General features: G+C 46.5%; 1 protein-coding gene across 1 annotated transcript; it reads right to left on the reverse strand.

Annotated features, from left to right (window-relative positions):
- Positions 1–7,482: 7,482 nt before the first annotated feature.
- On the reverse strand, positions 7,483–14,817 carry CST7 (cystatin F). The gene is made up of 4 exons (XM_024213972.3): positions 14,748–14,817; positions 9,383–9,555; positions 8,470–8,586; positions 7,483–7,656 (listed from the first exon to the last, which is right to left on the reverse strand). The coding sequence occupies exons 1-4, from the start codon at positions 14,815–14,817 to the stop codon at positions 7,579–7,581; spliced, it is 438 nt and encodes a 145-aa protein (XP_024069740.2). The 3' UTR covers positions 7,483–7,578.

Raw genomic sequence — 14,817 nt, forward strand, 5'->3', positions numbered from 1 at the left:
AAAGAAAAAGCATTTTAAAATTCTGGCAAATGACACCTAAACAGCAACATGTTCGGGAGTATAAAAAAGCCAAAAACATAGCAAAGAATGAGGTGGCAGCTGTTAAGCCTAAAGCCATGGAAGGCTTATCTGTCCATCTTGAAACGAAGGAAGGTGAGAGAGAAAAATATAGACTGGCAAAGACCCTCGAGAAAATAACCAGAGGGGCTGGGCTGGTGGCACTAGTTCTAGAAGAAATTGAAGCAGCATTGGGCAACATGAAAAATAAGAAAGATTTTGGCTCGGATGACATACCAGCAGAAGTATGGAAATGCCTGGGGCAAGTAGGCAGGAACATATCCACATAAGTTTAATTTCATCATGAGGACTGAGAAGATGTCTGGAGAATACATTAGTATCAATATTTAAGAGAAGAAACATCCATGGTTGTGGTAACTACCATGGCCTTAAAATCATAAGCCACATGAAGATCTGGGAGAAAGTTATTGATAAGAGACTGTGAAGAGAAGTAAAGGTCAGGGACAGTCAGTTTGGATTTGTGCTAGGCAAGTCAAGAGTGGATGCTATCTTTGTATTAAAATTGCCTGTGGAAAAATATAAAGTGCAGCTGAGTTGGAAGCAGAGTCATGATTATTGCATAGTGCTCAGCAAACATATGTAGAGCGGTCCAAGCCGTGGCTCTACATATTTCAATGATGGGAACATTTTTGAGGAAGGCTGTAGAGGTGGAAACAGACCTCAGAGAGTGAGTTTGTATGTCTGAAGGTGTTTGGAGATTACAGGAGTGGTAACAACAACTAATGCAGCCAGATATCTGCTTGGAAAGTCTTTGTTTAGATACTGTGGACCCTTCTGATCTATCTGCCACAGAGACAAAATAATTTGGGAGTCTTTCTGAAAGGTTTTTTCCTGTCAAGATAGAAAGCCAGGATTCTCCTGACATGGTGTGTGTAACAATGCCTCTTCTTTGCTTAGGTGAGGTCTAGGGTGGAAAATCTGAAGGTGAATACGTTGGTCAATATGGAACTCAGAGTTTTTTTTCTTGTTCGTCATATCCCACTTGGGATGCATATGCACATATAATGTTTAGGGGCCCATTTTCAAGAGCGAGCTTAACTGAAATTATCCTGTCACACCCTATCCACAGCCACCACACATTCCTGCATCACTGTCTAAACCTATACCAGCTCTGTTTCTCTTATTTGACATGCCATAGTATAGTAGCTTGTAGCCTTCCTTAGTGTATCTGGCCTTTGCTCGTTTCCAGGTGGTCTCCTGAATGCAGGCAGTCTGCACTTTCCTTTCATCAATGACTGAGCCAGCTCTTCACTTTTTCCAGTTAATGTCCCTATATTCTATCACACCAATCTTATTTTCTGGACTCTCTTCTTTGACTGCATGCATCCAAAATGATGCAGTAGCCTATGCAATATGCACTCAGATGAGGGCGCTACCCATCGCTTCCGGGGAGCACCCTAGTTCATTGAAGGACTGTGTTCTTTGGATTTCTTTGCCAAAGTTTTATGGTCGGCTGCCACCCGGATGTCAACCCGTCTCCTTTTCAATCAAAATCTGAATGAAATGTTTCATTTAGAAACATTTTGATTGTATCAATCAACTTTTTGTGGGGAGGAGGAGGAATTTTGTTTTGTAGGAAACACATTTTTTGGTTTTGTTCTGCTTTGGAACAGATTTTTTGAAATCATGGACTTTTCCCCCAACATGGCCAATCCCGTTCCCAACCACCTTTACTTGTGGCTGATACCCAATCCCCCACCCCCAAAGCATCAAGTAGGAGACTTAGTGTCTCACAAACAATACTGCTGCTATGTGTCCTGTAGCTGATTTTAAACCAGGACTCAAGTGGACTGAAGATTTTTTTTTATGTAGTTTTATCAACAAATGGGCACAAGGACCCATACACATGCAGTAGCTATGCCTCATTAATGAACAAAGTCATGTCTTTCATCTGGTTGCTGCCAAGAATCAAAACATGTAGCCACATGCACCATGACCCAGACTGTTCATGCATTACCTGGCGAGACCATGGATTTAACTCGGATTGCACAAGGGCTTATAAATTCCTTCCAGCCACGTTCTTCATCTTGAGGTGATTGCCATGTAGGGACATTAAACACTAGGTGGTGATGCTGTCATGAAGTAGAACGAAATACCACAGTTGTTTTGATTGCACCTAGATTGACTCCTGTGCAAATGGGAACCACAGGGCATACATAGTCAGGAACTAGCGCTGCTATCTGATGTCATAACTATGTCATCATTCATTTTGGATGGGCTTCAGCTACTACACTATGAGCTGCTTCTATTTGAGAAATTTACAGCACAACAAAAAAAATCATTACAGTGGGCAAACACACATCTTGATCTTAATGCTATGGGTGTAAAAGTTTGCAGATCATCATGACAAGCCATGAGAAAATGAGACTGCTGCTAAGCAGCTGTTATTTCTTGACTTGTCTGGTGCTGTGTGAGCTTGATTCTTTATTGTGCAGTCATTTACTGCCATGCAAAGTGGGTTGATGGTGTTTCTGCACCCATTTTGCACTGTGTTAAATGACTGCACAATGGAGAATCAGGACCTGTGCCCCCCCTAGTCCATTTGCTCATCGTGGGTGGGATTGGGATCAAGATTGCATGGCAGGACCTTGCACAGAAACCTAACGTCTGTTAAAATAGGTGGCTTGATCTGATGAGGGGAGGGCTCCCTAATAAATCTTTCTGAGGCCAGCACAGAGTATGCGTAGCCTTTGCTAGTTGCACTGCTGCTGTTCATGCTTTTTTCAGACCACCTAGGTCTCTTTCTCAGCTGTGACTGAGGGCTAGTTTGTATCATACAATTGCTTCATTTTCCTCATGGCTTTTCTGTGCTGAAACACAGTCACTGCCATGGTATACTTGGGGGCCTATAATCTGAAGCCCACTGAAATCCCATTGTCTTGGATGGCCTTTGGATCCAGGTGTAGATCCTGGGGCAGCTCTTTGCAATTGAGTCTTAACCCACTCAGTTTCTCCCTGCAGAGGTGTAGCTCATTTATCCTCATGGAGCATCCCCACCATGTCTCCCAGTGGGGGCAGGTACATTCCATCAGTGGTAGAAGTGCTCAAGTACATGGGGTGCAGGTGATTCTACCACGATGTGGTCTCACCCTGTTCAGAGCTCGAGTCACTTGCACTGGGTTCTGCTGCTCTTCTCCTGCCCTGGCAGCAGCCTGGCCTACCTATTCCATACTGGCCGCTTAATGGTGCATAGCTGCGTGAGAGCATGTCCCAGAAGAAGCCTTCCTAGGAGTGGCCAGAGGCAGATGTGCTGGCACTGGCATCTGGGCTGCTGAGGAGATCCAGGCAGGTGGCTGCAGAGCATCACTTGGTCCCCTCGGGAATGGTTAAAGGTCTCAAGGTGTGATGTAACAAGGCCCACGATGCTCACAGCCAGCTCAGGAGAGGGAGGAGAACCTGCCCATTCTGAGGTGAACCAGACCCGATTCCCAGCCCTCGCACTTCAGTACAAGCCACGACGCTGCTCCACAGAACATAGGCGTTCAACGTCATGGCCCTGGAACATCCGGAGGGGGAAACCCGCACATGGGCCCCAGCTGAGACAAGGATGCCAGAGATCATAGGACAGGACCTCTTCAGAGACTCCCAATCCCTGGAGATGACATCAGCGGAGCTGATTCAGGGGGAGGCAGTATTGGGAGATAAGGGGCACCACGTGTGTGGCTTTCTAATTGCTCTTTGTACTGTGGGGGGGCTGGGTTTGTAGGCACTTAGGCTGAGGGATATTTGGACACCATTATTGTTGTGAAACAGGCGGAGGCTGCCTCGCCCCTCTGCCTTTGCAGATACGTCCACCCCACACACACCCCATCAGCACAAGGGGCAGCGCTCCACCACCTCCCAGTTTCAGTTCTCCCAGCCTCTGCCAGGTTCAGAAGTTCCCTCCCTGGCAGGCTACAGGGCCTGCTGCACTTGGCTGAGCCATGCCCTAGGCCAGCCAAGTGGGGAATGGGCTGTGTGCAGGGGCTGCGTAGCACCACTGATGCCCAACACATTTTCAATTGGGAAACAAGGGGGATATTGAAAATGAGCAAAGAAAAAAATGTGCCACTCCAAACCCTCCTCCACCTACTGATTCACACACTCCGGGGGAGGGGAGGTGTGGGAAATAGCAGCTCCGATTGCCCCAGAAACTTTTGCTGCGCAGTGGAATGTTCCATCTTTAGTGGCTGCCTTGGTGTCTTGCAGCTGGTGCAAGTCCAATTTGCCTCCTGCCCTATGCTTTGTCTTTAAAGGTTTTCCTCAAGTTATTGTTTGATCCCTAGGGTAAAATCCACACGATCGTAGCGTGGAACAGACGTCTGGGGAGTATCCAGACCAGCTGTACAACGATCGTAACTCGCCCGAGTGAACTGGCAACCGTTAAGCTTGTGCTAACACCTCTTGGGCAGACATACACTCCCCGGCCGTGGGTGGCGTCTGACCCATCCCTGGGCGGAGCACTCTTAGTGACACTGCATGACTCAAATGTTAAGGAAACTCCATGTAGCATTTATTAGGGCCAACATTTGTACATCTCCTCTCACTGCAAGGCTTTTAATTACACTAACCTGCCCTCCCCTTGTGTGGAAAGATGATCTCTGCTGCACCACATGGTGGTAGCTACCTTAGGGGCTGCTCATTTCTGCTTTGTTTTGGGGAACAATGGAATCTATTTGAGAAGACACGTGCTGCCTATTTCACATTACATCAGTTTAAGTGAATAATGGTGAACCGTTGGTTCCCCAGGGTTACAACAGATCTTAATAAACAGGAGTACTTGTGGCACCTTAGACACTAACAAATTTATTTGAGCATAAGCTTTCGTGGGCTACAACCCACTTCATCGGATGCATGCAGTGGCAAATACAGTAGGAAGATAGATAGATATAGATATACACACACACACAGAGAACATGAAACAATGGGTGTTACCATACACACTATAAGGAGAGTGATCAGTTAAGGTGAGCTATTATCAGCAGGAGAGAAAAAGAACTGTTTGTAGTGGTAATGAAAATGGCCCATTTCCGGCAATTGACAAGGAGATACGAGGAACTGAGGGGGGGAATAAGCATGGGGAAATAGTTTTACTTTGGGTAATGGCCCATCCACTCCCAGTCTTTATTCAAGCCTAATTTAATGGTGTCCAATTTGCAAATTAATTCCAATTCAGCAGTCTCTCGTCGGAGTCTGTTTTTGAAGTTTGTTTTGTTGTAATATTGTGACTTTTAGGTGGCCACTCGATTATAGACCTAAAAGTCGCAATATTACAACATGCTGTGGTATATAGGAATAGGGTGATATCCCTTTAAATAGCTTAGGAGCCCTCTAGGAATGGGCCCTGTCTTCTGCTGCAGAAGCCGCCAGCCCCCTGCCAGAGAAGCTGTGTGTGTGTGTGTGTGTAGTCAGTAAACCTGATTATTGGAACCTGACTGTGCCTTGTATTCCTAATGTTGTAGAGAGAGCAAAGACACACCAAATGTGTATTAGATTTGAATCAGAACTCTCTGGCAATTGCATGGGCCTTTGCATGTAACAGCTATTTCTCTAACAAATGAGGTACTAACTCATACTGACAAGGCTGAGAGACAAAGCCTTTAAACTCTGATTACAGGCTGTGGAAAGCTGACAGCTGAGAAATCTTGTTCTACTGACATGCTTAGCTGCACACTTGAATCTGTGTCACAGCCATGACCAATTTCCATATGTTCCTTCTAGGAACAACATCACACAGTGCTGATTGGTGTTTAACTTAATTAGGTGCAATCTATTATATCACCCAGCCAGTAAGCTGGAGGAGGAAGCTAGACATCTGGGTGAGTGCCAGACCACTCTAGCCACCTCCTCCCAAGATTACAGCCAGGCATGTATCAGAGGGGTAGCCGTGTTAGTCTGAATCTGTAAAAAGCAACAGAGGGTCCTGTGGCACCTTTAAGACTAACAGAAGTATTGGGAGCATAAGCTTTCGTGGGTAAGAACCTCACTTCTTCAGATGCAAGAAGAACACCATAGCCCGAGCCCTACTTCCATCCAAAGTACCAGCTAATGGGAAATAAGCATGAGGCTCCTTTCCAACTACAAGAGACAAGGGATGTAGGCAGCTGGTGACCTGCAGCCCTTACTGGCTATTATCTGGGCTGCACCATGCATCTTCTACTACTGAGAGAAGCATGTCTGGTGGTCACTTGTGACCAGCTTAGGGTGGGCATCCTGCCACAGGGCTCATGAGGGCTTAATGGGAACAGAGGCCTTTGAACTACACTAGGGGCAGGCTGCCATGATGTGGGTTCCCTCCTGTCCCTACTCAGTCTCCACTGGCTTTGTGGGGTCTGCCAGGTCTAAGTGGTGGATGTAGAAGTGGCTGGAGGCAGAGGCCCTTGTCAAAGTGCAGCTGTTTGCCAAGACAGGCGCTCCTGCTGCGGCCTGAAAGGGGTATGAGTGCCACAGGCTGCCCTAGGGATGCAGGGAAGTGTTTGAAAGAAGGAAGAACGTCACACTAGGGGAGAGTGGGTCTTTGTCCCCCCCTCTTGTGCCTGGTCTAGATAAGATTGGAGGCTGCTACAGCTAGAAGATATAGGGCTGAGCTCCTCCAAAGGTGTTTAGGCACCTATCTTCTATTGAGTTCAAGGGGAGTTAGGCACCTAAATACCTTTGACCTCTGCCTTAGTCCCTTACCTCAGGCATCAGAGACTCATGGGATCAGTGTATGCGGTGTGGGGTCTGACTCCAGCTGAAGGCCCAGGTGGGTTTGGCCATTCATAGTGAAGTGCAGGTGAGAAGAGAGTCAGCGATGAAGGGCTATTGAGTGCCATTGGGAGCTGATTCACTCTCTTAGACTTGAGCTCTTGTCAACCAACATTTAAAGTGGAAAAGGTGAATAACTGGACCTTGAACAGAGTGTAGCTTAATTCCCAGATGAATTAAAAAAAAAAATCAAGTAACCGAGTTCAGTAAAATAAAACTCCGCAGATCTTTATACAGAATGATTGACAATTTATTCCTCTTAGAATTGCAAACAACATTTTCCCTAAGATCTCTCAGCATGTGCATGGATAGGTTATTTGTTGATAATGTGTAAGTGCTGCCTAGTTTGTGTCACTTCTGCCATACAGCAGCTGAAATCATAGATAGCTGGCCACCATGGTCCATTTAGACTGTATGTGAATGTTTCAGCTAATGCAGCAAGAATCTAGTTTACTTTCCATCTGACTGGTGGGCCAGTGTCGATTGGAGAAATAAAGCTGTCCTCTTCAGGTTAGTTAATTTGTCAAAATGCCTAGGCTGGACAGCAGTAAACATTAACCTGATTCGTTAAGATCCTGTCGCTTGGTGGGTTTTGTGGTGTAGACTTTTCAACTATCTTTCCAAAGAGTCATACTTGAAAAACAGCCATTCATTGGAATGATCTCTTTGCAGCAATTCTTCACTGGTCTCTGCTGCTAACAGAAAACAGACAGTACCGAAATCCGCACTGCGAGTGCATTGAGGCCAGGTGTGGCTGTGGCCGGGGAAGTTGGATCAGTGACAGAGAGCAAGCAGCACTTGGACTCGCTGTAGCCAGGGGACAGTCCAGACCTCAAAATAGCATCTGAACATCTGCAAGCAGAAAAGAACACGTAAGGCTTCCAAATTCAACCCATGTGTCACTGACTCTCAGCCTTTTTCAGGCTGTGGCCCCATGTTACAGCAGAAAAATTTGGGGACTTTCCTCCCCTCTAGCCATAAGGAAAGGAAGGGTAGACATGACCCCTGGGCCCCGTGTTGAGGATCGGTGCCCTAAGTGATGGTTAAAGCATCTGCTGAGCCAGGTTCCTGGCCTTACAAAATGGTCATTAGCCTTTCAGCAGACCATTTAACCAGTATCCTAGCAGGAGTATATGAGGGGGTACAGAATCCTTGCTTATAAGCATGTAGCAATTCTTTCCCCTGCTGCTGGTGAAGTCTGTGTACCATGAATGGCTCTCCAGGAGGGCTGGGGAAGGATGCATGCATAATAAAATTGCATCTGTCCTCCAGGAAACCTCCTCCCTACAGATTTTGGGTGGAACTTTCCAGAGTGCTCCACAGTGGGCCAGCTCTGCTCCCATTGAAGTCAATGAAAAATCCCTCTCATAACTGATAAAACACGGTCTCTCGAAAACTTGTCGACTTGAGTTTTGTGAAGGGTGTGAAACGGAAATGGCTATCGTGTGTATATAAATGAACGGGTGAGAGTCGTCCCACTGCAAATCAAGAGTGACGCACAGGCATGTTTGCAGGATTGGGGCCTTATTGATTGTGATCTAATGCCTGTTGAATCCAGTCAAAAGACTCCCCTTGATTTCAGGCCCTGTACTCCCATGAACTTAAAAAATGTAGCTACTAAGCAACCCCAAGGGAGAGGGAAAGAGAAAATGAAACTCATTCTACTTGTTGCAGCTTTTTCTTCTTCTGAAAGTCGCAGCTGTCCAAGTTGGAGTGTCCCCTCTTGTCACACACCGTCCGGCCAATTTCCACATTGAGCATGTATTTCAGCCCTCTGACCACCTAGAGGAAGCAGTTTCCAGGTTAGTTAATAGAGGGGAGAAGGGGCAGGGCAGGGAGAAGAGATCAGATGTATCCAAAAGGAGTCAGAGCATTGGGCTATGGAAGAAGAACCGGGTACTTGATCTAAATCAACTACACAGTGTGTTCTAGGTGTGTCAAACAATGCTCCTTGGGAGAATAAGCTGTTACTCGGCGGCTTTGGGGTTGAGGGGGAACCTGGGGCCAGAGCCCATGGTGCTAGGTGCTGTACAAACATAGGTCTGAGGCCCTGTCCCAGAGAGCTTACACTGTCTAAATACAGCATTGAAAAACAGGTGCTTAGGACAAACTGATCACTGCAATGGGATTGGGGAAGTGTCTGCTGGGAGCGAGGTGGAAAACAAGATTTTATTTGTCAACACTGTGGGATCTAGCCTGAGTTACAGGCCAGCACCTGGTCCTGTGGCTTCTTTCACTGACTGCCGTGGAGGATTCATAGATTCATAGGAATCTATGTGCAGCAATCCTGGCGAATCAACTTTGCTTTATCTGTCCCCCAGGGGTGGGGGGAAAATCCCCTTTTAAAGAGTCAAAATACTTCTAACTGTTGACATGAGAATGAGCTATTTCAGTGCTAGGCCTGAGGGGCCAGACCTCTGACTGAAGGCAGCAGAGCTAAACTGCACCGAGTTACAGCTGCTGAGTGAGGAATAGGAATGCTCCCGCTTGTATTGGCAAGAGCAGAAGAAGAGCTCATTACTCTTCGCTTATTTGGGCTGAGTCAGAAACATTTTCTATATGACCAAGCTGTGCTTACCTGCACCATTGCTTTGGTTATACAAGACTCTTTGAATAGAAAAATGTCATTTGAGCTGTTGTTATAGCGATAAACCCCAAAGCGAGCGGCTCTGCGAACTCCGGGGTCATTGGTGTTCATGGGTCTGGGGAATCCAGGTCTGGTGGTTGAATTCGGCTTCTCCAGGTAGAGAACTAGAATGCCAGAAACATGCTCCATTACAAACAGTGTGCAGGGTCAGAGAATACAGTATGTCTCCAGGTTAACACCACTCTGCCACTACTCCAGTGGGACATCTGCCCCCTTAGATTAAACTAAACCTTCTCAGAGGGGGCACTTTTCTTGTACCGGGGCTGCTAGTTTGCAGATGCCGGCTGAAAGGTGCTGTTTCATCATACTTGGTTTCTAGAAGCTTATGAAATATCCTACTTAGCTCCATGTTCAAAACACTTATCTAAGATCCCAGGTCAGTTGTCTCACCGTGGATTTAATGGGAGGGTTCTTTTTTTGAAGCAATTTTAGAAGCATTTACACTTGGTAACATCCACTGTTCAAAGCAGACAGATGGATGCATGTGAGTGAGAGGTTATTGTACAAATAAACTAACAGCTCACTGCCGAAGAGTCCTTTATGATAATGTATCTGCAAAACTAACACTTATTTCTAAAATATGGGAAAATGCAACATTTCCAGTTGTTTGCCAGGGCTCCTGAGAGTTTTGTAGCATGAGCAAGGGCGAGAGAAAGAAATTAAGGGCCAGATCTTTAATTGGTGTAAATCACCACAATTCTATTGATTATGCTGATTTACCCCAGCTGAGGATCTGGCTCTGTAAGTTGCTCTCATACACAGCTTGTGCTGATTTACTGTAAAAATTAAGTCTGGGTCTCCTCCAACTTATCTTTCACACCCAAGTCTCTCATCAGCACCAAGCCACAGAGCAAAATAAGTGTTATTAAAACAGTTTACACTGAGAACGCAATTAGATCACATTGCTGTGAAGCATAAGAGACAATGCACATGAAGTGAACATGCACTCATTAGAATGCACATAAAATGCATATGAAAGAGGACACCAAATTCTCCTTTATCTGCCTACCCAGCTCTTAAGATTCTTGGCACAATTTACCTTCCCCTTCTTCCAATCAAGGATGAGTTTATGCTGCTGCTGGGGACATAACAAAAGAATTGAGGGATGCCAAAATAAATAAATAATTTTTTTTTTTGCTGGGGATCAAGATGTGAAACAAGCTTGCAGCCGTCTGAGTTATGAGTAGACCAAACTTTTATTAAAAAGGATGAAAAACTCCACCTTTTTGCTACACCTCATAACTTCTAGATTGTTTGTCCAATTAACTGCCAGTGCCCCCTCATGAGAATATTTCTCATCTGCCACCAGCCAAGTACCTGGTCTGCAGGCAGCTGTTTCAAATTTGGGAAGAACTGAAAAAGGGAAAGGTGTAGAAGGAGAAGAAATCCAGATTCAAATGGAAACAGATTTATAATCTGGGGCCCCAGCCTTGGGAACATCTTATGTGAGTAACTTTTATGTATATGAGTAAACTTATTATATAATAAGTATTTGCAGGATTAAGCCCTTAACTGTAAAACTGCTGCTGCAGCTCTTAATACATGTTAAAATAAGGGTAATCTCACCTTCAAGGAGTAGAAGGATCTATCCAAGCTACTTAATAGCCCCCCGCTATAATGGTATCTGAACACCTCACAGTTTTTACTGGACCTCATGCCACCCCTGTGAGTTCAGGCAATGCATTATCCCCATTTTTACAGATGGGGAGCTGAAGCACAGGGAGACAACGGGATACAGGAAATCCATGGCAGAGCAGAGCCTTGAACCCAGGTCTGACAAGACTTGGCTTGTGCCCTAGCTGCTAGGCCACTCTTCCTCCCCTTCACGCTATTAAGGCAGCAATGCTCTTCCCGGACACAGCATTGCAGAGTTAACTAGCGCCACCAATGGGGTATGTGAATTAACGGTCCCTGGAGGCATCATTTCTAGGCCACTGCCCAAGGCTGGAGGCAGGAGCAATGCTCTGATCTGTTTTGGCAAAACGTCACTGGCCCTGGGTGGTTGCTACAGTTATTTGGTTAAGTTCTGCATGGAAAATCTGATGCTGTTCAGGGCTGGTGTAGATAATATTAGCCCTGTGTCTGTAGGAGGAACCTGATAACCTCTTCCTCTTGTTCACAGCTAGCGACCCCATTGTGGCTTAACGCTCACTAACACCTATTGAGTCACAGCCTCTTGTAAGAGTGGTGAAACAGCTCTCTGCCTGGCTAGGGAATCACACAAAAGGCATGTGAAGAGCTTTAAACGTCCTGCCTTGAAAAAAGGGGAGGCCAGTGTCAGAAAAAGTCTCTCAACTATGACTCCAGCTTCTAACTGATCATATTGGACAGATTAAGTTTCCTTTCAGATGAAGGAAGGATGCCCAGATACCCCAAGCAGTGGGCACATTAGAAACACATAAGTAACCTTGGTGCATGGTGGGACGGACGCAGAGAGATTGTATCTTCATATGATTCAAAAGTGATTTGTACTAAAAGTTTATGGTTTGCCAGTGATGGTGGGCAAACCTCAAGCAGATTGATTCTGATCAGATCTCTTGGGAGTCTCACTAGAGCAGGCTGGTGTGTGTGTCATAAATATCTCAACCCAAGGCACAGGGCAACTGCAGAGTTAATTGCACTAATAATAATAGTCGTCATCATCCCTAGCTCTTATATAGCACTTTTCATCCATAGATTTCAAAGCACGTCATGAAGGAGGTCAGTATCATTATCCCCACCTTACAGATGGGGAAACTGAGGCAGAGGCTGGTGAAGTGACTTGCCCAAGGTCACCCAGCAGGCCAGTTATTCCATCGGAACCAGTTTGCCCAGCCCAAAGCCCATAATTCACGTCAAGCGATGCTGCCATAGCTATGAGTGCCACACCACAACCTTCCTGGCAAGGTCAGTCCCAAGCGGAGTCTCCTCTCCTTTGTGCAGAGGGGGCATGCGGGACCGGGGAGGTCCTCCCGATGGCCTGGATTGTTCATCGATGCACGACAAGCTGCGTTCCCTAAAATACCAAGTCACAGGTCAGAGGCAGGATGACTCAGTGGCTGGGGCGCTAGGGTGGGGCTCAGGAGACCCCACTTCCAGTCTCTGCTGTACCACAGACTCTCTGGGAGACCTGGAGGTCAGCCCACATGATCAGTCTCTCTCAGCCTGTGAAAGGGAAATAAGCTCCCAGGAGTATCGTGAGGTGCAGCTCAAGATACTAGAGTTACAAGGGCTGTGTACTGGAGCTGCTTGCAGCCCAGTCGGATTTTAGCCAACAGGCTAAAGACATCTTGATAGGTTCTACTCACATCGCCACGTCTTCCCAGTGTAGCCCTGTGGCTGCTGGCTAGCTGTGACAGGCCCCACGGCAGTTTTAATGGAAAGGTTATAGCCTCAGTGATGGCTGCAGGGGGAAAGTGTAATCCCGGTCCCGCCTGTCCTGGGCAGGGGTGTCATTTCAGAAACATTCGGGGGGGATAAAGTGGAGTTTGCGTATAAAACATGCTGTGTGATTCTGTTACATCCTGCACAGCTGGGATGGGGCGGTGGCAAGGGGAGAGTGGAAGACACACAGACCTACGAGAAGTTCAGGGGAGGGGACACAATCTGGGGTCAGGCAACTGTCCCTCTTCCCCCAAAGCAACTGACACCTCTGTTCCTAGGCGTTAGTGAGACACATGACACTCTGGCTGGAACTAGTTGACTGTTCTAGCCCCACTTCTCGCCCTGGGGAGAGGAACAGAGAACAGATATGTGGCAGATGTTAATCATGGTGCTTATCGACCGGAAAGCACTCAGATACTGCAGTGATGAGCATGGTAGAAAAACCTATATAGGCTAGAACAGACGGGTGGTCGCCCTATCCGAGCAATCAAATGCTTGTATTTCAATCTCCATCTTCTATCCATGTCAGCTTTTACTTCCCAGATGGGAGAGCAGGAAGAGAGTGACTGTATCTTGCCTTCCTCAGTCCCTACCCCCTAAACACCTGTTGTTCAAAGACAAAAGCTAGAGGGTACGAGCTGTAAGGTCGCCACTTTTCCTTTGCCAGAGTTAAACACAACCACCCCGTACTAAGCCACAGATAGCCCATCTCTATAAGAACGGATAAGTGCTCAGGGCCTGACTGGGTGCATTGAAATGGCCTAAAGTATCCTTGTGCTCTCTGTAGTCAGGGACGGTGTGGGCCTTGTCCACCATGGTAAGTTAGAGCGCCCTGGGGCTACCCTGACTGGTGCTCTCCTCCCCATAGGCCCTGAGAAATACAGAAAAGGGGTCCAGTGCTCTGCAGCCCCACTCATATCCCAAGAGCAGAGCCAGCACAAAGCCCTTGTGCCAGCAGGGGCCTCCCTCTGTACAGAGGTCACCCTCAGGGGCTGTTTCCACAGACTGAGAATGAGGCCATCAGATCCTTGCACCCTAAACGTCAGGCCTCATAAAATTCAGATCCAAATTCTGCAGATGAGGCCCAGATGTGGTTTCCTATTTGGTGGAGTGAGGCTGGTAGATGAAGCTAACCTTACTAAGCTTTGTGCACTGGTGACAAGAACAGAGGCGCAAACTCAGATAGACATTAAATGTGTTCCTCGCTGGGGAAGATCTGGGCAGAGGTAGATTTGTAAGAAGCGGCCAATTTTCAACATTCCCCTCTCACTTTGAGGAACAAGGCCACGTTTTATTCAGACGCTTAAAAAGAAGCAGACCTCTTTGCAGCCCTCTTCAACCCCAGAAGGAAACCACAGCTGAAGCAGAGAGCTATCAATTCATCTAGCAATGCGTTACCAGAAACCATAGGAGCCCCAGTTGCCTTTTCTCTGCATTAGTATCAACATAAAAATACAAGTCCTAAAAAACAAAGCGCCTTTGAAGTTACCACTCTAAAGATTTAAGGCTAGCGGTAATCAAGAGAGTTTCCTGGATCAGCAGAGTATGCAAGGAGCCAAAGGAATGCTTCATTAGAGTCTGCTAATCACTCCGCTGCCAGCCTGTAATTGTTACATGCTGTCTTTACAGTTAATAGTCAAGGTCGTGGAGAGTTTAGACTCTGATATAAATTAAAATCATAAGTTGACTTTAGAATTAGTAGACAAGTCTCCCCAGCTCACACTGTTTGATATAGGTAGGGAAAGGCTACGGAGCGGTTGAAGTTACATATGGAAACCTGCACTCAGACCATAGCTGCGACACACTGGGGTTCAGAAAGAGAAAGACTTGGCTCGCAGCTATTATTCACACACACATCACATATATGTAGATGCACACACAAGGTCAGCAAACCTTAAGCTTAAAGAAGATTGAAGTTATTTTCTGATCTTACCATTAGAGGTCCTGGCTAAGTCCCATAGACTTAAATAGCAAAACAGAGCCAAGCCCCAGCCAAAACTCAT

Source organism: Terrapene carolina, unplaced genomic scaffold (genome assembly GCF_002925995.2).
Source record: "Terrapene carolina triunguis isolate 2854851 unplaced genomic scaffold, T_m_triunguis-2.0 Scaffold132, whole genome shotgun sequence".
Lineage (NCBI taxonomy): Eukaryota > Metazoa > Chordata > Testudines > Emydidae > Terrapene > Terrapene triunguis.

What these genes read in the sequence shown, in the direction of transcription:
- CST7 (XM_024213972.3), bottom strand. Translation starts at nt 14,817, where the DNA reads ATGAGTTTTGGCTGGGGCTTGGCTCTGTTTTGCTATTTAAGTCTATGG. An exon ending in CTTAGCCAGGACCTCTAATG is followed by an intron (nt 9,556 to 14,747) that starts GTAAGATCAGAA and finishes CTGGCATTCTAG; the next exon opens with TTCTCTACCTGGAGAAGCCG. An exon ending in TAACCAAAGCAATGGTGCAG is followed by an intron (nt 8,587 to 9,382) that starts GTAAGCACAGCT and finishes TGCTTCCTCTAG; the next exon opens with GTGGTCAGAGGGCTGAAATA.